Source organism: Sceloporus occidentalis, unplaced genomic scaffold, assembly GCF_023333645.1.
Source record: "Sceloporus occidentalis isolate IW3139 unplaced genomic scaffold, rSceOcc1.0.p SCAF_1, whole genome shotgun sequence".
NCBI lineage: Eukaryota > Metazoa > Chordata > Lepidosauria > Squamata > Phrynosomatidae > Sceloporus > Sceloporus occidentalis.
The window spans coordinates 288,322,333-288,345,214 of record NW_028316981.1 but is presented as its reverse complement, the minus strand read 5'-3'; the positions used below and the strand labels follow the sequence as shown (position 1 = coordinate 288,345,214).

The window sequence follows — 22,882 nt, the reverse complement described above, 5'->3', positions numbered from 1 at the left end:
TATCGAAAGCCGCTGAGATGTCCAAAAGCACTAACAGGGACACGCTTCCCCTGTCCATGCCCAGACGGAGATCATCGACTAAGGCGACCATGGCAGTCTCAACTCCATAGCTCGCCCAGAAGCCAGTTTGAAATGGGTCAAGAAAATCTGTTTCATCCAAGATCGCTTGGAGTTGGAAGGCAACTGCTCTCTCGATCACCTTTCCCAAAAAAGGCAGCAGCGACACAGGCCGATAATTGTTATGTATCAGGGGGTCTAAGGAGGGCTTTTTTAGCAGAGGTTTAACTACTGCTAATTTCAGGCTAGATGGAAATCGCCCCTCGCTAAAAGATGTATTAATTATGCAGTGCAACATAGATGTTACCGCAGTTCCCCCCTGAGCTGCCAGCCATGAGGGGCAGGGATCAAGAGAGCATGTAGTCTTCCTAACGCTTCCAAGAATATTGTCCACTTCCTCGGTACTCACAAACTCAAAGTGATCCAGTTTAACAGAGTCCACGGAAGCTCTGGACACCTCTCTTATAGGTTCTGAAGAAATACTGGCGTCGAGATCAGCCCTTATCTGAGAGATTTTATCCGCGAAGAAGTTGTTAAATTTGTCGCAGCAGGCTTTAGATGGCTCTAAAATTGGGTTCAGGGAGGGGGCAGTTGTGTTAGCTCCCTCACTACCCTGAACAGCTCTGCCGGACGCGACTCCGCTGACGCAATACGTGTAGCATAAAACGAATGTTTAGCTGCACTTATTGCCACTCCGTAAGCCTTCAAAAGAGACTCAAGGAGTGCCTTGTCGACTAAGTGCTGATGTCTTCGCCAGTTGCACTCTAGTCGTTGCACGGCCTGCTTCCTTTCCCTGAGATCTTCCGTATACCAGGGTTGCTTGTTGGAAGCAGGCCGGAAAGGACGCTTGGGAGTGATACTGTATATAGCCCTGGAGAGATCTTTATCCCAGATGTTAGTCAGGGCATCAACAGAATCGCCGTCAGTACCAACCATATACCCCTCTAGGGCTTCTTGGAACCTTTTGGGTTCCATCAGCCTTCGAGGGTGGACCATCCTAGTAGGTCCTCCACCCCCAGGAGGGATATGGGTAGAAGCCTTGAGCCGAGCCTCAACCAGGAAATGGTCCGTCCATGATAGGGCAGAGATATTGCATACCTCTGCCCATGGAGTGTTCATGTCCGAACTAAAGACGACATCGAGTGTGTTACCAGCGCAATGCGTGGGCCCTGAGACCAATTGGGACAGGCCCATGGCAGTCATGGTAGCCATGAACTCCCGAGCCGCACCACTTGGCTGGCCTCGAAAGGGATGTTGAGGTCCCCCAGGACAAGAAGCCTGGGAGACTCCAATACCAGTTCCGAGACCAGATGTGTCAGCTCAGCCAGGGAGTCTGTTAGCGCACGGGGTGGACGGTAGACCAACAGAATCCCCAGACTGTCCCTAGCCTTCAGGGTCAGGTAGATACACTCAATGAAGTCCGTTTTCTAGACATGGTTCCTGGTTAAGGGAAGGGTGTTCTTATAGACCAAGGCAACACCGCCCCCCCCCCCCCGCCCACCTAACCTGATCTGGTCCTTGACTGAGTACCCAGCTGGTAGGGCCTGTGCCCACACTGCCTCACTCTCAGGCCCCAGCCAAGTCTCAGTAATGCAAGCCAGGTCGCAGTTCTTATCCTGTAAGACAGGGGTAGGCAACCTTTTTGAGCCGGGGGCCGGGTTGCTGTCCCTCAGACAACTGGGGGGCCGAAGCCAAAAAATAAATAATTTTAAAAATTTTAAAAAAAATTAAATAAATAAATAAACCAGGACAAATGTAGGACAACATTTTCAAATGGTGGACACTTTTTTTAAAAAAGTGGAGGACACGCAAAAAAACTTGCTGATTTTTTTAAAATGTTAATATAAATGCATGTTTCTGAGGCATGTATAGACAATTGCCCCCCTTGCCCCTGCGCGCGAGAGGCCAAAGGCCCCGGCAGCAATCGGCAGCAGGACCGGGCTGGGGCCAGTCCCAAGGCCTCGCCAGGCCGCATCCGGCCCGCGGGCCGCAGGTTGCCTACCCCTGCTGTAAGAGATCGTAAATTATGTGGTTCTTATTCTTCACAGACCTGGCATTGCACAGGAGCAGAGACAGGGTTTGTGGTACAGTTGGACTGACCCTCAGTTCTCTTTGGTTAGGAGGGTGGATGGAAGGAGAGATAGATATTACGCATCGATTTCGCCTTCCTTTCCATTGTAATTCCACGCTCCTACTGCCATATCTCCCCCTGCCCCACACTACTCCAATAAGAGCTCCTGTTACACTGTCACAATCACCAACCACCTCGCCGAGCAATCCACACCCCATGCCAGCTATCTCTCCCTCTAACGACATCACAACCCCAAGGCAGAGGAAGACATAAAACAATGTCATTCCCCTGTTGATGGAACTCAGCGAGCAACAACACCAACCCCCTATCCCTACTACGCAGCTGCGTAACTGTGCAGCTGCAGCGTTGCAGATGGTCCGGGCAAGTGTCCTCCAGGCTGTGCAGTTGTGCAGGGTCGACGACACAAACCAAAGCCCTGGAGGTGCAGCAACAGCAACAACAACGTCCGCTGGCCTCTGTTGGGGGCGGGACGGGGAGGGAACCGGTGAGCCGGCTTTATGACGTGCCGCTCTCACCTGGTCACGCCCCTCCTCGCCCTTTCCCCAGCTGTTCCTGGCTCCGGCGGCGTTGCAGATGATCCGGGCAGGCATTCTCCAGGCTGTGCAGTTGTGCAGGGTCGACAACACAAACCAAGACCCTGGAGGCGCAGCAACAGCAACAACAATGTCCGCTGGCCTCTGTTGGGGGCGGGACGGGGAGGGAACCGGCGAGCCAGCTTTATGACGTGCCGCTCTCACCTGGTCACGCCCCTCCTCGCCCTTTCCCCAGCTGTTCCTGGCTCCAGCGGCGTTGCAGATGATCTGGGCAGGCATCCTCCAGGCTGTGCAATTGCGCAGGGTCGACAACACAAACCAAGACCCTGGAGGCGCAGCAACAGCAACAACAACGTCCGCTGGCCTCTGTTGGGGGTGGGACAGGGAGGGAACCGGCGAGCCGGCTTTATGACATGCCACTCTCACCTGGTCACGCCCCTCCTCGCCCTTTCCCCAGCTGTTCCTGGCTCCGGCAGTGTTGCAGATGGTCTGGGCAGGCGTCTGCAAGTACTGGCATTTCAAAATCTGCAAAAATCCAAAATACAGACCACTTCTGGTCCCTATGCATTTTGGGTAAGGGATACTCAACTTGTATATCTAAATGTTATTGGTTTTAAGTCAATATTTTAAATGTCAGGTGCAATGTGGTCCAAAAGTGATCATTTGCCTATTAACAGTGACATATGGCAAACATCTATTTTAGTCTATTGTTAATTTTTTCGGACTTGCATGCCATAACCTTCGGTATAGTAGGGTGCCTTTACAAGATCTAATACTGTCCCAGCTTTTCTTCTATTTATCTTGAAAGCCTGTGCTTGTCATTATCAACTCCATTAAGGCCTAAAACTGATTTAAAGTACATGCTTAGCGCTATAATGTAGCTTAGACTAATTAAACCTTCTCCTAGTGGTATACTTGCCAAGAGTAAGATGTAGCGTATGTGAAAATCTTTCTAACAGCTTCTGTTGACACACCTTTTTTTCCCGCTCAAGCTCTCTTCAACTATGGAGGGAGCAGCCCTCCCCAAATTCACTTACCATCAAAACTGTCACTCCTCAGTCAGTCATCGGAAGCTAACTCTGAAGCAATAGAGGATCGCCCTGTGTCTTGTACTAAATTTTGTAGCTGGCAAAAGGAGCACAAATATGTTTCATGTGAATATGGCATCACGCTTCCTGTCCTTTGAATTCTCTGAAATACTTTGGAACTGAAGCACTGTGTTGTTTTAAAAGAGCCAGAGTAGAAATGTAATTTGATTGATTCTAAGCCTTTTCTACTTGCATAGCTAATTTCTTTGCAACAGTTTCCTGCCTGCAGAGAAAAGTTCAGTTCTATGTAATGGTCATAGGATAATTACTTTTAAATACCCTCTCATCATTGATTGGAGAAAATGATTGTGGGTGGATGGAGAATCTGTGTCTGCAGAGTGGAAATTGCCCACCCTTATCCTAATGTCTCTACAGTATTTTTGTATTCCAAGCATTTGTAATAGCAATTCATAATAAAATTAACAGAGTACTTTCCTCAATTAATTGGCAAGCTTCTTAAGTCACAGTTAGCTCATCCTATGCCCATTATAAAGGTGCCCTTAGCTGGCAGGAAGATATTTTTGAAAGCATTCTGTTTAATATACATAATACTAGAGCATAATATGTGTGAAAGTGTGGGGTGTAACCACAGTAAGTTAAAAGATGCAGTTATTAGCATCAGATAACTTCAGGCTTACAGGAACTGTGATAGAATCCAATGAGATACAGTCAACTAAGAGAACTATTTTCACCTGCAGAATCCATTGAGGGGAAGGACCATTGTTTTCTGCCTACCAGTGTTTCCAGCAAGCCTCAAAGATATTCCCCAGAATGTTTTACCAAAATCCTCAGAATTCCCCAATATTTGTTATTGTTATTCAGTCAAAATTCCCGGAAAGAAATTAATTAAACCCCCCCTGATTCTGGGGAATTCCCCAGAAATTGGCAACACTGCTGCCTACTGCAGCTTCTAATGCAAATGAAAACCCAGTCTGGAAGGCTGGGAAAAGCATCAAAGCCAATTTACAGATTGTGTGGAGGGCTCTAGAACAGATGAAAAAAAGTTCTACCAGGCTAGTAACTGGGTTTCAGTGTAACATTGGATGTAGGCCATTGCAAAATTCTTCCTCAGATGCATGGGGTGGAGTGGACCCATGCACCCCATACATATAAGGAAGTAGGCTCAGGTCATGCTCATGCTCCAGCTTCATTCTTTCAGTTAGTCTCAAAAGGTGCTACAAGATCCCTTTGCATACTGATATTCCAGACTAACAAGGCTATGTAATTGATGATTTACACCTGGGGTTCTCAAACCTTTTACCCTTGTGACCCTCTTTACATCTGCATACAGACTTCTCGCCTCCCCCACTTGACATAGTACATGAATACAAATTTTTTGTTTGTTTAGTGTGCAAATTAATTTTAGTGTTAAAATATGAATAGATTCATATTTTAACATTTTATAATGAAATAACATTGTTCAAGATAGAACAGATTTATTTAAATAAATTCAACATTTAACTCAACATATGTATACATTTTACACATTAAAAAGTTTGAGAAGAGGAGGGATCAGGGCCGCCAAGTCTACTGTCTCCCCCTTGAGCAACTCTTGCACCACCACCCCTGGGGTGTCCTGCCCCACCATTTGAGAGCCACTGTTGTACACCTTTATAATAATTGTAAGCAATCTTGCATCAAACAATTCTATTAAAATTAGAGTGGAGTTTGGTTTTGACTGACTGCTAGAACCTAGACAAAAATGTTTCCCAGCTCTGACACTGCCATTCCTGAAGTAAGGAGGCTGTATATTAGTTTGTGCTTAAACATAAAGAAAACATGCAATTGCAAAAGCATTCATTCAACATACATATGTCACTAGTAGAGTAGGTGATATGTTTGGGAAATATATATGTTTCTACTTGATCCTACAAAATACTTATTATTCACATGTCTGTTTTATTATGTATTTTGTAACTGTGGTTTTCTTACTGGATAGTAATTTTTAAGGAGTAATATTATGATGCTTAATATTGTGAAATAGGCAGGAAAGCGTCACAAGTGGTATGGTGGAGAAGTTGCCCTAATTCAAATAGTGGCCACTGACTGCAACTTCATTTGGAAGTAGAGTTGAAACTTCCTCCTACATTTCTGTTTAAGCAGATAGTCAACTAAACAGATTCTAAACCAGAGATGTAAAATTTCTGAAAATTTTGGAGCCATGAGAGAAGGGAAATTCTATTTATTATTTTATATTCCTTTACAGCTTAAAGGTCACTTCGTTACTTAAAGAATGTAAAATGCATTGTATATAACTTGTTCTGCATAAAATGATTATATTTGATATATTCAAGGTACAATTTATTACAAATATAATCGCAAATTGAATTTACTTTTAAAAATAAATTATTGGTTTGATTACAAATGGATCTACAAGGTCCTGAACCATGGGACACACCACAGAGAATGTGTTTGGTTTTGACAGTGTAAGGAACGGGGGTGATGGGGATTCATTGCAGGTATGGAGATACTGTTAAGTCTACAAGGGCTGTCTTCTAGGGAATTTGATTGGGGAACCATTTAGAAACTCCAGTTGGTATGCATATAGTATTTTCCACTTCATTTTCCATTTAAGCTATTTTGGAGTCTAATTACATTCCATAAAAATATATATATAGTTCAGAATTTTTTTTAATTTGCAGGAATTTAAGGACTATCTTCTGGGTTCTTTATGGAAAAAAATCATGAAAAAGGAGTTCTGCCCCCCACTTTTGTGGTCAAATGTTATTTATTTTTTTTATTTGCTTTACTTGACTTTTCCAAACTAATATTGTGTGTTTAAATATTTGCATTAAATTTGGGGGAATGGGTTTTGTTCCAAAAAATTTTAAAGGAACAAAATGTTTAGAACCTGGTTCTATTTCCCTCTTTCATGCAGATAGCAAACTCTATTAACCCAACATAGTAGTATTTGCATTGTCTTACTCTGAATTTTCTGATTTGGCAAATTGTGACACCTTAAAAACTAACAAGTTTTCCTTGGCACAGGATTTTGTTGACTGCACCCCAATGGGATGTATAGTGTTGTAAAATCGTTTGGCAGCCATTTTATGCGTTCAGTGCCTTTTCATTTTCATTAGTGGATGATTTGAAACCATAATTTAGTCATTATTGGAATATTGAGGTGTCTTTGAGAAATTAGTTATTCACATTCATTAAAAATTATTATTATTATTATTATTATTATTATACTTTATTTATATAGCATTGTAGATTTACACAGCGCTGTACATACAAACAATAAAATCGATAAAAATGAAACCTGCCAATGGCATACATTCTACAAAATACATATAAAACAACAGATAATAATACAAGGTAGAATTAGATAAAAAAACAGACAACAAATTAAAAAGATCAGATATCAAAAGTCAAATCAAATATCAATCTCAGATAACAATCAGATAAACAATCACACAATGCATGGGAATGCTTTCCTGAACAATATAGTCTTCAACTCAGTTTTGAAACTGGTTAAAGAAGTGATGAGGCTTGCGGCTCATGGGAAAAGAAGGTTCCAGGAGTGAGGGGCAGCAAGTGAGAAGGGATGAATCTGGGACGAGGCAGTGGAAATCCTAGACTGGGACAGCAGACCTTGACTATCAGAACAGAGGGTACAAGTGGGAATGTGAGGAGAAAGAAGTTCAGATAAAGCCCCATGCAGGGCTTTAAAAGTCAACAACAGGAGCTTATACTGAATATGGAAGGGGAAGGGGAGCCAATAAAGGGATGATAATAGAGGAGAAACATGGTCAAAACAGCGAGCGGATGTAATAATGCGTGCAGCTGAATGCTGGATGGAAATCAAAACAGATGAAGGAGAGAGAGAGAGAGGAAGCCCTGCCAGAGGGAGGTTACAATAATCTAGTTGCAAGTCCACAATTCAGCAGTAGAGGCTGAGAGAAATGGACAGATTTTAGCAATATTGTAGAGAAAGAATCTACAGGCCTTGGCTGTGGCCTGGATCTGGGGGATACACGACAGAGAAGAATCAAAAATAAAACCAAGACTACGGGTTTCCTGGACTGGTCGAATAGAAATGTCATCAACAGAAACAGAAAAGGAGTATTGAAGAGTAGACCTAGGTGGAAAAAGAAGAAGCTCTGTATTGGACATACTGAGCTTCAAGTGTCGATGCCGCATCCACTGAAAGACAGCTGTAGTAGTCGTCATAATAATAATAATAACAGTATTTATTTGTATCCCGCCTCTCCCTGTATTGGATTGAGGTGGGTAACAGCAAACAAGAAAAATAAAATCAAACATGAGTATCAGTAGATAAAAGCATAACAGGCCATATTAAATCCTAGTTCCCCTATCTCCCTCCCTCCCTAAAATACCATTAAAAAACAATTCCCAATAAAATGGTTAATAAAATAGATTGAGATCAAAGTCCAGTGGGTACAGCTAAACAAATGGAGAGTGAAAATTCTGAGGAGATCACTTTGGGAAGGCCTGCCAGAAGAGATCCGTTTTTATTGCCTTCTTAAAGGCCTCCAAAGATGTTAGATGGCGGATTTCATCTGGCAGGTCATTCCAGATTTTTGGAGTGGCAACAGAGAACGTCCTCAGGGAAGTCGTCTTCAGCCTAGTTCTCTCTAACTAGAGTAGGTTCTTCCCAGAGGAACTGAGAGTGTGGGAAGGATTGTATGGGAGGAGGCGTTCCCTCAGGTAAATTGGGCCCAAGCCATGTAGGGTTTGATAGGTAATAACCAACACCCGGAAGCTAATGGGCAGACAGCGTAGGGATTTTAAGATAGGTGTAATAGAATCAAATTTGGAACTCCCTGTCACCAATCTGGCTGCCATATTTTGGACCAGTTGCAGCCTCTGAACGTGGTATAAGGGTTGCCCCATGTAGAGCACATTGCAGAAATCAAGACGAGAGGTTACCAGGAATGTACAACCGTTTCTAGGTTTTCCCATTCCAGGAAGGGTCGTAGCTGCCGAATCAGCCGAAGCTGATAATGGGCGCTCCTGGCTGTCACATCCACCTGGGATGACAGCCAAAGCGACGAGTCCAGGAGCATCCCCAAGCTACCAAAACAGTCCTTATTTATTTATTTACTTCCTTTAGGGAAGTGTGACCCCGTCCAGAACTGGAGAGCTTATCACCATACCCAGATTGGAATTGCCTATAGCGAGTACCTCCGTTTTATTTGGATTCAATTTAAGTCTATTTTCCCACATCCAATCCATTACTGACTTCAGGCAGTCATTCAGAGGGGAGATGCCATCCTTGGTTACTGGAGCAGTCTGAGACATGGAGAAACAAATTTGGGTGTCATCATTGTACTGATAACACCCCACCCCATGTCTCCAGATGATCTCACCCAGCGGCTTCATGTAAATGTTGAATAGCATTGGCAACAGTATCGCGCCCTGAGGGACGGCCAATTTGAGTTCCCTCTTGGCCGAACAACTGTCACCAAGCAACACCATCTGGAACCTGCCTGAGAGATAGGACCGGAACCACTGTAGAGCAGTGCCTCCAATTCCTAATTCCCTAAGGCGCTTCAGAAGGATACCATGGTCTATGGTATCGAAGGCCGCTGAGAGGTTCAAGAGCGCCAACAGGGCCACACTTGCCCTGTCGAGGCACAGATGGAGATCATCGACCAAAGCAACCATGGCAGTCTCCACTCCATATCCTGACCTGAAGCCAGTTTGAAATGGATCAAGATAATTGGTGTCATCCAAGACTGGTTGGCAACTGCCCTCTCGATCACCTTGCCCAAAAATGGTAGAAGAGATACCGGCCAGTAGTTAGCTATTTCAGGGGATCAAGGGAAGGCTTTTTAAGAATAGGTTTGACTGCAGCCTATGTAAGACAAGATGAAACTTGCTGTTCAAGACCCGGAGAAAGGTCAGGGGTGGAAAGATACAGCTGAGTGTCATTGGAGTACAAATGATAGGAAAAGCCAAAAGAACTAATGAGCTTTCCTAGGGACAATGTGTAGAGAGAAAACAAAAGGGGACCTAGAACAGAGCCCTGGGGAACTCCAACAGATAACGGAACAGAAGACGAAGCTTGACCACATGTGACCACTGCAAAAGATTATCTGACAAATAAGATCTAAACCAGTAAAAAGAAGAAGAAGAAGAAGAAGTCTAATGTAAATCTGAAACTGTCACTTCATTATTTTTACATCTGTTTGCTTTGAATTAAGGCAAGCATCTTGGCATAAAAATATGTCATGTTCTTTACTTAATATTCTGTATTATAAGTTGTTTGCATGGCTGAAGTAAGCTTAATAGGAGTTTGGTTTTTCTCATTTTCCTGTTCGCTAGGTAATAAAACCCAAACACTGCAGAAGTACAAGAACATTTTAGAGTCAACCAGACAGTGCTTCATCCATCCCCCCCCCCAAAAAAAATAAAGTACTGTATTGCTGAAATGTCAGTCTGTTGTCCCCTTTAGAAGAAGCATGTTTATACATATTATTTTCTCATAGTACAGTGGCTAACTAGAACTATAATTTCTAACTTAATTTTTGTTGGATCTTAGTCCCTTTCAGGATGGATAAACGAAGCATTTATCTTCACACCATAGGGTTTTTCTAGATCTATAATAAAATTTTCCTCATCAACCAATTTGTATAAGAGTACTATTGAGCTTTACAAACATCTTTACTCTTGAACCATAAACTTTCTTTGCTCAGATGGGTAAAAATTCCTGGTGAATATGGCTGATTTTGCTGTCTGACATATCATTCTCTATTTTATTTGCCTTACAATATTGTAAACAATCAAAATCCACTAAAATGTAAACTTGTCCTATCTAGTCTATTCACTGATTAAAATAAGGAGAATCTTACAATTGAGGTTCTCCCATAAATGAATGTGGGGCTGGATCCTTCTCACATTAGTCATGCTTAAAATAGACCCATTGGCGGGATACAAACCGCCATATAGTACGTATTCTATACGTACTAGGGTTAGGAAGGGGCGGTGCTTCCGCACCCCCCTAACCCTAGTACGTATAGAATACGTACAAGATGGCGGCGCCCTTTCCACATGGGCGCCGCCATCTTTACGTACTGGACACATAGCGTCCAGACGTGTCGCGACGCTAATGACGTCACGAATGCGCCCTCGGCGCTTCGCGACATCAGTGCGCCGCGGAAAGAAGCTCCGAAATGGAGCTTCTTTTTTGCTCCGCGCGGGAGCCACGCGGTTTGGCTGCTGCAGCTCCCGCACAGAGCAAATGGCGCCAGCGGGAGACCGTCGCAAAGCGGCGGTCTGTATCCCGCCATTGTAATCAATAGGTATTCAGTTAAGACCAACCTTAGTCCCATTGATTTTAGTATGCCTACTGTAAGTATGACTAAGGCCTATATGCACAGACAGGATACCATGGGCCAAACACATGGTATCCCGCCTGTGGTTCCAACCCGTTCCCAATCTTGGGCCACCACTGCGTTGTGGAACCACTATATGCCCTTTACCTGCCACCACCATGGCGATATTCCCTCTCAAAACCCCTGCCATGGCCCATAAGAGCAGAAACAAGGCACCTGGCTTCACCCACATGGCTTGGTGCACCCCTCCAACCCCACAGACCATGACTGAGGCCTTCAGAGGGAACACGGCAGCAGCAGGTAAGGGGTGTGTGCAGCCGTGCAGTCTGTTGGCTATCGCAACACAATTTTAAGAAACAGTTTGTCTCCTTAGATTGTTCTAAGGACCTTTTGGCATCTGGTCTAGCCGATCCTGGCCTGGGGCTGTTGACTTGCGTTATCTGTACAGGACAATTCTAGACCGGGGAGAATACTGGCCTTTTGGTCCATGCATTCAGTCTCCCAATCTGTATCTAAATCATGGTCCCTACCCAAAGTAACATTTTAATATGTAAGCATTTTTACTAGAGTGAAAGTGAATACATATCTTTTAGTGTTTTGCATATTTACTTTTGTTGTTGTTGTTGTGTATCTTCAAGTTGTTTCAGATGTATGGTGACCCAAAGTTGAAATTATCATGGGAGTTTCTTGGAAAGTTTATTCAGAGGGGGTTTGTCATTACCATCCTCTGAGGCTGAGAGAGTGTGACTTGCCCATGGTCACTCAGTGGCTGAGCTGGGATTCGACCCCTGGTCTCCAAAGACATAGTTCAACACTCAAACACTATACTACACTGGCTCTATTGCTGTTTAATGGACCAGAATGTTTTGGAATTGACATTCTTCCAAAGACTTTTAACATCCAGCATCTTTTTGGGCACAATATAGACAAGTGGTGACTGCATGGAGCCACATTCAGATTGCTTCATGAGGCAGCTGCTCCACTGGCCAATCCCTTAGTGTTTTGCAGCTTGTGATTTGGCTCTGATGATTTTTTTTTTCTTCCTGTTGCTGTAAGCTGTCAGAACCAGGTGCATGAAAGAGATCATTATTAGGGAAAGAACCATAGCGTATAGTTCTTTCTCAGTACCTGTTTCTGCTGTTGTATGCCTTCACAAGGTTTTTGCTGTAATTACTGTAGAGTTAATAGTGCAGAAAGTTATGCTTCCAAGGCTGTAAATGTTGAAAATTAAACTGTACGTCATCCCAGCCTAGACTGCAAGGGAAATACCAACATTCTTAACTTGTGTGTTTGTAAAAAGTAATGGCTTTATTTGCAAAGTTCAAAAGCTCATTTTCCAGTTCTGTTCCCTTGTCATATTCATCAGAGCCATCAAAAATATGTTAAACTCCCAGTGAATTATCTAGTCTTCTCCAGGTATGAATCCTATTAAAATATTACTTACTCCAGAGAAGCCAGAAAAACAAGAAATATTTTAGCCTTTACTGGTTTTATTTTTTTAAAAAAGCTATCTCCTGCTAAGGATAATACATCTTGAAATACTCAAAACAAAACACAGCTTGAAACAAGTAAGGGGAAACTGGAATGTCATGAGGAAAGGGTAGGGGAATACATTTTTAGCCAGTTGCCTAATATCTTCTTATCATGTAGTCTATACTGCTCTGTGATGTTCATATAACATAGCCTGGACTGTGTATAGATCGAGTAGTCTTCTTTTTGCAAACAAATGGTCTTCCATCTAAGATGGAATGTCATTGCAGGCCTAGGTTAATGAGACTTATTGGTGAAAGTTGGTGGGGATCTAATACAGCCCCCTTAATTTCAAATGGTAAGTTTAATTTATGTGCTACCAGAGTGTAATGTAGCCAAGACTATAAAAAAGTAAATAAAAAGAATCTTGGTAAATCAGACCAGTGTTTTTCTAATCTAGCTCTCTGTTTCCCACAATAGCCATGCCAATGAAATACCTATGGGAAGAGCAAAATCAGGGCATGAAGGAAATTGTTTAACAATGCTTGCATTGTTTGCTTGAAGAATTTCCTCCTCTCCACTTGGAATATGGGAGGAGAGAGTTTAAAACTGTTGTTTGGGACTCCCGCTCCTTTCTGCATCTCGGCGGCAGCTCTGGTGAGCCAAATTTGGGACATCTGGGGGGGAAGGCGGAGAGAGGGGCGTGTCGGGGCAGCAGCTAAAGCCATCTTGCCTGGTCTCCTCCTCCGTCACGCCTCCCCTTGCCACCGGACTCCACCAAGAGCTGCGTTTGTTGCCGGGCGGTCCTTCCCGGGTTGTTGGAGGTGCGCAGCTGCGCACCGGCCCGGGGAGGCCGCCCACGGACTGTTGTTTGGGACTCCCGCTCCATTCTGCATCTCGGCGGCGGCTCTGGTGAGCCAAATTTGGGACATCTGGGGGGAAGGCGGAGAGAGGGGCGTGTCGGGGCAGCGGCATGCTTAAAGCCAGCTTGCCTGGTCTCCTCCTCCGTCACGCCTCCCCTTGCCACCGGACTCCACCGAGAACTGCGTTTGCTGCCGGGCGGTCCTTCCCGGGTTGTCAGAGGTGCGCAGCTGTGCACCGGCCCGGGGAGGCCGCCCACGGACTGTTGTTTGGGACTCCACAACTGCGCAGCTGCGCATCCTTGCAGCGGCACTAGGGGCAGGAGGGTTATGTCCATGCCAGCCTTTGAACAGAGGATGTCTGCTGTGTCATACCTCTGTTCTTCCTGTTGTTGCTTGGTAGGGGGAGGGGGAGGATATGGATGCGGGAAATGCTTCGGCTGGGGAGGAAGAGGGTAATGTCTGCACGAGCGGAGCTCCTATTGAGGTGGTGTGGGGCAGGGGGAGATATGGCAGTAGGAGAGAGGACTTGCGTTACAGAGGAAGGCGAGATCGATGCGTTATATCTATCTCCCCTTCCTGTCCCCCTCCTAACCAAAAGGACCTGAGGGTCACTCCAACCGTGCCACAAACCCTGTCTCTGCTCCTGTGCAACGCCAGGTCTATTAACAACAAGACCCACATTAGCCACGATCTGTTGGAGGATAGTAATTGTGACCTGGCTTGCATTACCGAAACCTGGCTTGGGCCTGAGGGGGATGCTGTGTCGGCGCGGGCCCTCCCTGCCAGGTTTTCGGTGAAGGATCAGTCCAGGTTAGGTGGCTGGGGGGGGGGGGGGGTGTTGCCTTGGTACATAAGAATACCTTGTCTCTCACCAGGAACCACATCCGTCAAACTTCCTTTATCGAGTGTATTTACCTGACCCTGAAGGCTAGGGACAGTCTGGGGATTTTGTTGGTGTATCAGCCACCCCGTGCGCTAACAGACTCCCTTAATGAGCTGACACAGTTGGTCTCGGAGCTGATCCTGGAAACACCCAGGCTACTTGTCCTGGGTGATTTCAACAACCCCTTCGCGGCCAACTATGTTCCATCCGGTGCGGCTCGGGATTTCATGGATACCATGACGGCCATGGGCCTGTCCCAGTTGATCACGGGTCCAACACATTTTGCGGGTAATACACTGGATTTGGTCTTTTGTACGGATGCGGAAAATCCGTGGGCGGAAATATCTAATATTTCCCCCCTGTGATGGATGGATCACTTCCTTGTGGAGGCAAAAATCAAGGCTTCTACCCAGATCCCCCCCGGGGGTGGTGGACCTATTAGGATGGTCCACCCTTGAAGGCTGGTGGAACCCAGAAGGTTCCAAGAAGCCTTAGAGGGGTACATGGTTGGAGATGACGGCGACTCTGTTGATGCCCTGACTGGTATCTGGGATACCGGTCTCTCTAGGGCTATACACAGGATCGCTCCCAAGCGCCCTCTCAGGCCTGCTTCCAAACGTAAGCCCTGGTATACGGAAGATCTCCGGGCGAGGAAGCGGGTTCTGCGACGGCTAGAGCATCACTGGCGGAAACACCTACGCTTAGCCGACAAGGCTCTCCTGGACCGCCTTTTGGAGGACTACGGAGAGGCGATACGAGCAGCTAAGAATTCGTTCTATGGTGCTCGTGTCGCATCCGCGGAGTCGCGTCCAGCAGAGTTGTTCAGGGTAGTCAGGGAGCTAACTCAGCTCTCTCCTGCCCTGAACCAGATCCTTGAACCTTCTAAGGCCTGCTGTGACCAATTTAACAACTTCTTCGCAGATAAAACCTCTCGGATAAGCGAAGGTCTTAACGCCAGCATTAGGGCAGAACCTAGGGTAGAGGTATCCAGAGCCTCCGTGGACTCCATTAAACTGGATCAGTTTGAGTTGGTTAGTACCGATGATGTGGACAAGATCCTTAGAAGCGTTCGGAAGACAACCTGCTCTCTCGATCCCTGTCCCTCATGGCTAGCGGCTCAGGGGGGACCGGTGGTAACATCATTGTTACACCGGATTATAAATACATCTTTGAGGGACGGGCAATTCCCATCCAGCTTAAAATTGGCCATTGTAAAACCGCTGTTAAAAAAGCCCTCCCTCGACCCCCTGATGCATAATAATTATCGGCCAGTCTCGCTATTGCCATTTTTGGGGAAGGTGATCGAGAGGGCGGTTGCAATCCAGCTTCAATCGATCTTGGATGAAACGGATTATCTAGACCCATTTCAAACTGGCTTTCGGGCAGGCTACAGGGTTGAGACGGCCATGGTCGCCTTGGTCGATGATCTCCGTCTGGGCATCGACAGGGGAAGCGTGTCCCTGTTGGTGCTCTTGGACATCTCAGCGGCTTTCGATACCATAGACCATGGTATCCTTCTGGAGCGCCTGGCAGAGGTGGGAATCGGGGGCACTGCGCTTCAGTGGTTCCAATCCTACCTCTCTGGGAGGTTCCAGATGGTGCAGCTGGGAGACGTGTGCTCCGATAAGAGGGCCCTTACATCTGGGGTCCCTCAAGGAGCCATTCTGTCTCCCGTGCTTTTTAACATTTACATGAAACCGCTGGGAGAGATCATCCGGAGACATGGGGCGCGGGGTTATCAGTACGCTGATGATACCCAAATAGTCTTCTCTATGTCTCCGACTGATGCAGTGACTGAGGATGGTGTCTCTCCTCTCGTGGCCAGTCTGGATGGGCTGGATGAGGGGAAACCGACTCAGTCTGAATCCAGAGAAAACGGAGGTACTCGTGATAGGTTCTCCTGGCCTGGGGATGGCGGTATTTCCACCTGTCCTGAACGGGATCACGCTTCCTGTGAAGGACTCGGTACGCAGTCTGGGGGTGCTCCTTGACTCGTCGCTCCACCTTACATCTCAGGTGGATGCGACGGTCAGGAGCACCTGCTATCAGCTTCGGCTGATTCGCCAGCTGCGTCCCTACCTGGGCCGGAGGGACCTTGAAACGGTAGTACATGCTCTGGTAACCTCTCGATTGGACTTCTGCAACACGCTCTACATGGGGCAACCCTTGTACCAAACCCGGAAGCTACAACTGGTACAGAATATGGCAGCCAGACTGGTCACTGGCATATCCAGGGCCAGTCATATAACACCAGTGCTTAAAGATCTGCACTGGCTGCCTATACGTTTCCGGGCGCAATACAAGGTGTTGGTTATAACCTATAAAGCCCTAAATGGCTTGGGCCCAGGATACCTAGAGGACCGCCTCTCCCCATATAATCCGCCCCGCACTCTCAGGACATCTGGGCAGCAGCTATTGAGAGTCCCAGGGGCAAGATTGGCCTCCACATCTAGGAGGACCTTCACCACCTCGGCACCGACTCTCTGGAACTCGCTGCCCGTAGAGCTCCGCTCGGCCGCCTCCCTGGCCCAGTTCAAGAAGGGATTAAAGACCTTCTTGTTCAAGTTAGCATTCCCAAACACAGGCTCCAGTTAGTCTTCCCCCCCCCCCCCCCGACAGCAGTGGCAAGCTGGCCAGAATTGGTTTTAATGTGATTTTTTAATTGTAAAGTTTTTATTGTATGTGATATGTTTTGTTTAATGTTTGCACAATGTTGTACACCGCCCTGATTGCAAGAAGGGCGGTATAGAAATAAAACTATTATTATTATTATTATTATTATTATTATTATTAAAACAAATTAGATACCTGCACAGCTTAAGTGGAAATGAAAATCTGACTACTTTAGTTCAGTGAGATTGCTCGTATTGTGTGTCAATCCATTTTAAATGTTCAGTGTACAACTTTGGAAACTTGTGAAGATAGGGTGAAACAATACTAAAACAGAACCCCACATAATGTTTCAGAGAACATATAATAATCTGTGAGTCTTGTTACTTCATAGTAGATAGAAGTGATGTTGGAGAATGTATAGGTGACATCTACACATCCATTCCGTATTTACTTGTGTATATGTTTGTGTTCATGAGCCTTGAACTCAGTTGTTGACTTATGTAACCCCATGGATTTCATAGAGTTTTCTTAGGCAAGGAATACTCACAGGTGGTTTGCCAGTTCCTTCTTCTGAAATACAGCCTACAGCACCTGATATTCATTGAGAATCTCCCTGCTTAGCTTTCAGAATCAGACAGGATCCAGCGCATTTAGGGTTTTTACCTTCCAGTAAATACCCTCCAGAAAGCCAGCATGGTGTAATGGTTTGAGCATTGGACTATGACTCGAGATCAGGATTCTATTTCCCACTTGACCATGGAAACCCACTGGGTGACCTTTGGTGCATCACACACTCTCAGACCCGGAAAACCCCGTGATAGAGTCACCATAGGTTGGGGACAACTTGAAGGCACAGAACAACAACAAATACTCTCCAAATGTAAAACATTCCCTCGTCTTCCAGAACCAATTATGGTGAGTCCTTGGTTTCTACTGGGATTTGGTTCCAGGATCCCCTGGGAACACTAAAATCCATGGATGCTCAAGTCCCATTAAATAAGTGGTGTCCCTTATATAAAATGGCAAAATAAGGTTTACTTTTTACAATTTGTTTTGAATATTTTCAAGCCATGGATGGCTGAATCTGTGGGTTAAAAATCCATGGCTGTGGATGGCCAACTGTAGTTAGCTCATTTATTTGTTATGTTTACATCCTTTGACTTTATGATGGTGGTTTTGAAACTGTTCTGGGGGCTAATGAACCCTCTGTCTCTTAGGGAGCTTATCTAGGCTTCTCTGGCTGAATTAATAATGACTGGCAAATTTCTGTGAAAGGCAACTTGGCAGCTCTGCAGTTTTTCCCCTTCTATGCACAGCCTGGGGGAATGTTGAGCTTGTGTCAGAGTGTGCTCTCAGGCTTGGCAGCCCTCCTGTGAACTAACTGTGCATCTGAGAACATATCCCAGAATTCCCTATGATCTGAAAGGGTTTCTTTGCCAGGCCAACTGATTTTTTTTAAACCGGCTCTAAAGGAGCTGGCTATGACATACATATGCTTTCCACATTGTTTCCCAGAATTATTCAGGAAGTAATTTTGGCCAATCTGGTAGCAGTTGCATCCTTTTAAAATAAAGTAGCCAACATCATCCTGTCTATGGAGCTTGTAATTAAAATCCTGCTATAGCTACTTACTTTATGAAACAGAGATGTGACTGGTTATCCCAAAGAAGCAGGTGAATATTTGTTTCCGAAAACCCAATTCAAGTGGTATCAGCCAAAAGTTTTTTTCTCCAGCCCCAGCTTGCCTGACTCCAGCAGCATGTTCCAGAATCCTCTGTGACAGCATACAGGATTTTGGGACACCCTTGTTTCATGAAGGAGTGTCTGTACATTGACTCACTCACAGTGTTCCCTCCCCCCCCCCCGCCAAATATCTTGAGTCTGACAGGCATATTTTTCAACCTAAGCAGTCTGTGCAGATAGTAAATGTGCCACAAATGTATTCAAAGTTTAACATCCTTTTCATCTGAAATATTTAGGAAGAGAACTGCACATAAGTATGGAAAGAATTCTGAAGTGTGTTAAAAATTTCTGTAGAATTGGATTCTTGTGAAAATGCTCCTCTTGATTCAAGATCATGTGTAGAATTTGAGTTTGATGTTAATTACTTGAGCAGAGGCTATAAATTCAGGAGTTGCTGGGGTGAAAGTCCTTTTATAGGAGAGAATTCCAGGAAGTAATTATCTCTCCTGCTCTGTATCTCTGTCCACAGTGTTTCCACTGAACTAAGAACTCTCTAGTAAACATTTTTACAGTTCTACCTGTCCTGAAACGAACAGAGCTGAATCAACAATCAGGACTTGTTCCTCCCTTATAATTTATGTTCCTGCTTTCTTTCAGTGTGTAAATGCATAAAACATAACAGGTAGCCAAAGCCCCAGCAGTTGGTTACTAGCAGTTAAGTTATGAAAGTAAAAATCTGTGAGGGTTCCTGAGTTCAAGTGTATCTTACATTCTCTATCAAAGGAGGCAGGTGTAGTATAAAACAATGGTGATCTTAAAATCTTGCTATGTATATTCCATAGTCATTATTCATTTATTTAAATATTTTACACTGATCTTTTAGCCCAAGGCAACTTCTGCATGTAGGCAAGCACTGTCAAATATATCAATGGTAGCCTGTCTATGTATGCAGGTAATTGTTTTAGTATATCACATCATATGGTATCAGTTTCTGAGCTCTTTAGACTTCTGTGAGCCAGCTTCATTAATACTGTGTTTTTAATTAAATTTGTTCCAGTCAAATTTTAATTCCAATATTTTGTTGTTCTTGCTCATTATGCAGGAGCCCTTACCAAAGTGAAGGAAAGTAAGCGGCATGTAGAAGAAGGGAAGATGGAGGTCCAGAAGGCTGATGGGATTCAAGATCGCTGTAACATTATTTCTTTTGCCACCCTGGCAGAAATTCACCATTTCCACAAAATTCGAGTCAGGGACTTCAAATCACAGATGCAGCATTTTTTACAACAGCAAATACTTTTTTTCCAAAAAGTAACACAAAAGTTAGAAGAAGCTCTTCACAAGTATGACAGTGTTTAATACTTCTTAATTTTTAGACTTTGACTGATGGATGTTTCTTGGCTTATGAATGGAATAGGCAACAGAGGCAAACACCGCTCTCAAATACCTGTTGACACCTCTTGAGATGCTTTACATCAGCTATTTTGTATCTGTTCTGGATTCCAGTTGAACCTAATCATTGCATAAGGAGGAAATAATTATGCCTATTTAGTGAGACTGTACTACAAATTGTAACTAAGTTATACTCCAAATGCCTACACTACCATTGTAATGTTTTTGAAATAATGATTATACTATTTGCCTTATTGCTTTTTTGAAATATGGTATTTTAGTGCATATGCTGTAGACCTCAAAACCTTTTGGGTCTTTAAGGAAGTTGGCAAGATAAAAGCCTACTTCAGATGCCTTTTTAAAATTCTCTTCAGTTTGAATTTTCTAAATTCAAACAATTCTCTGTTTACAAATTCTTATTAGAGCAGCTAAGCTATTTTGTGCCTTTAGACTTACAACTTTTCATTATTATTTTTTTCTAGTACACATTTTTATGACTGATTGAATGAAGGATTGGCACCCCTGACAGGGCCTGATTTCAAACCTCATAATGACTGAAAAGTAACTAGACCTGTAACTTGCACACTAGATATTATGAAAAATGTTGACTGAAAGAAAGAACTTAAAATCATTTTAGACTTTGTACTGATTAAAAATACTATTTATTGTTTGTACCAGGACCTTAAACACACAAGTGAGAATGCAGCACTGCTGTAGTTCCTTTCTTAACATGGCACCATAAAACCTTTCAGTGTAATTCATCTTTAAATAGAAACTTGGACCACTTATCTAATAAAAATATTGAAGTATATTAGTGGAAGGAAAGCAGAGGATCAGTGGTTTACCCTTGTACAAAGTGTGTATTATTGGCAAGTCTTGTGTGGCTGTTGATTTATTTCTCTTTAAATGTGGCGCTGTATTGTCACTTGACTTGAAGCTGTTACAGATCACAAATTGTCATTGCTATTTAGTGAAATTACTGGTTGCTTAGGAGGAAAATATTAAAATAGGGAGCAGAGGTGCCAATTGGGAGAATGCATTTTCCTTGTCTGTTTTCCCTCCCCACATTCCAAATCATACACACTAACACACACTAGGTGGCTTTTTCCCTTGTAGGATTTCAAAATGTCCAACCAGTAATCATTTGGGAACACCCCAAAATGTGCATTCCTATATGTGAGGTCATAATTATAGTACGAACTGTGAGGAATTTGTCTGTAGAATTCTGCAGATTTCATCTGCTCCTATGCAACTTGGACATCTGTGAGTGTTTTTGGTACACTCACTAGGTTTCAGCAAATCCATCAGGCCTTTTACACCTTTACAGTGCTCTCTGATCATCGGATTGTACAAGAACTTCCACAAATGTTGTTTTTGGCAATAAATTACATACCATTAAAACCAATAATTGTTCTCAGGTGATTACCATCTCTTTTGACCCTTCCTTCCCCTGCCCCCATTTATTTTGTGATTATCTGTCAGATTTCTTCGTTCATTGTAATACAGTTTTCATTTTTACAATGGTTCAGTTATGGGAGAATGCCAGTATTTTCCACAATTCAGTATGTTTATGATGTAAATATTTTTTTTTCTTTCCCAAGTTGAAAATCAAAACAAGGACAAGAGGGGCCTCACCCTTTCAGATATACTAAATCCCCAGTCATCTAATTTTAAGCTGCTGTAAAACAAGTGTTTTCAAATTGGCAAATTCATGGGCCAGGATCTAGTAGCAAGATTGTTTTTATATAGTTCCTACTTGCGTGAGTGGTTATACATTTGAAAAGTTCATGCAAGTAGGGACTGTATTAACACAATTTATACTTCTCCATCCTTGAAGGAATATTTATGTGATGGTCAGACATAACTGACACACACACCCACCCACCCCCCGGCAACCATTGATGTCCTGGGAAGGTATGATAGAATCTCCCATCTGGCTCCCATCTGAAGCCAGTACAGCCTGCCCCCGTTTCAACTGAAGTTGGATGCTTCTGTTCTCTCCCACTCTCACAATGCAAGATTCAGTATAAACACACTAGCAGGACGTTTGCACTGCCAAAGTTATATTGGATCTCAGCCTTAGATTGTAATCCTAAACACAAAGGCGTAAGTGCCACTAAACACTGAGCACAAGTGCTTTTCAATGTGTTCATAAATGATCTGGAGGTACATATGAATAATGAGATGGCCAAATCTGTTCATGACAATAAATTAATTGGGATAGTCAAAAAATGTTTTTAAAAGTGATAGAAAGGACTTCTAGAGTGCTGGTCCCCAGAAACCTTCCAGGAAAAAAAAGAAACAATTGTAGCCAGTTAGCATGAAATATGATGCCAGTCCCTGGCATATTGGAAAGACAAAATGGATGGTTACCCTACATCAGATTAAGAAGGTTGAGAAGCACTGCTCTAGAGGGATCTCCAGAGTTTGTGAGTATACTGTATATTGAAAGAGCAAATGCAATTTAATGAACAGTAAGATGATGAACATGGAGAATAAATCCTCCACATACAGTATACACTGGTGGGGTCTGAGCTGGTAGATTCTGAGATAGCTCTAAGAATATGTTGGCCCAGTAATAATATGTACAGCTCTGATCACTACATGACAAATGGGATATTATAGAGATGGAAAAGTTCAGTACAGGACACTAAATATTTCCCAATGAGGAAAAGTTACATGACTAGGAAGAAAGACAGTATAAAGTGAAGGATAATTTTTTCAGCATCTGTCCTAAAACTAGAACTCTGGGTCATCCTCTACATTGTGGGAGATGTAGAACAAGAACAGTTCTACATAGAATGCATGTTGAATTCACTGCTGCAAGATAGAATGATGACTTCCTGCTTGAACAAGTTTAGAAGCCCATGGAAGACAAAACTATGAGAGGTGACAAGTTCTCTTGCCTCT

General features: G+C 43.9%; 1 protein-coding gene across 1 annotated transcript in view; it reads left to right on the top strand.

Moving 5' to 3' along the window:
* Positions 1-21,370, top strand: part of SNX18 (sorting nexin 18) — a 32,428-nt gene extending 11,058 nt beyond the window's left edge. The window contains exon 2 of the mRNA XM_089495664.1: positions 19,686-21,370. Within this exon, the coding sequence (XP_089351790.1) occupies positions 19,686-19,939 (254 nt within the window). The 3' untranslated portion in view covers positions 19,940-21,370. The remainder of the gene's footprint in view (positions 1-19,685) is intronic.
* Positions 21,371-22,882: the final 1,512 nt, after the last annotated feature.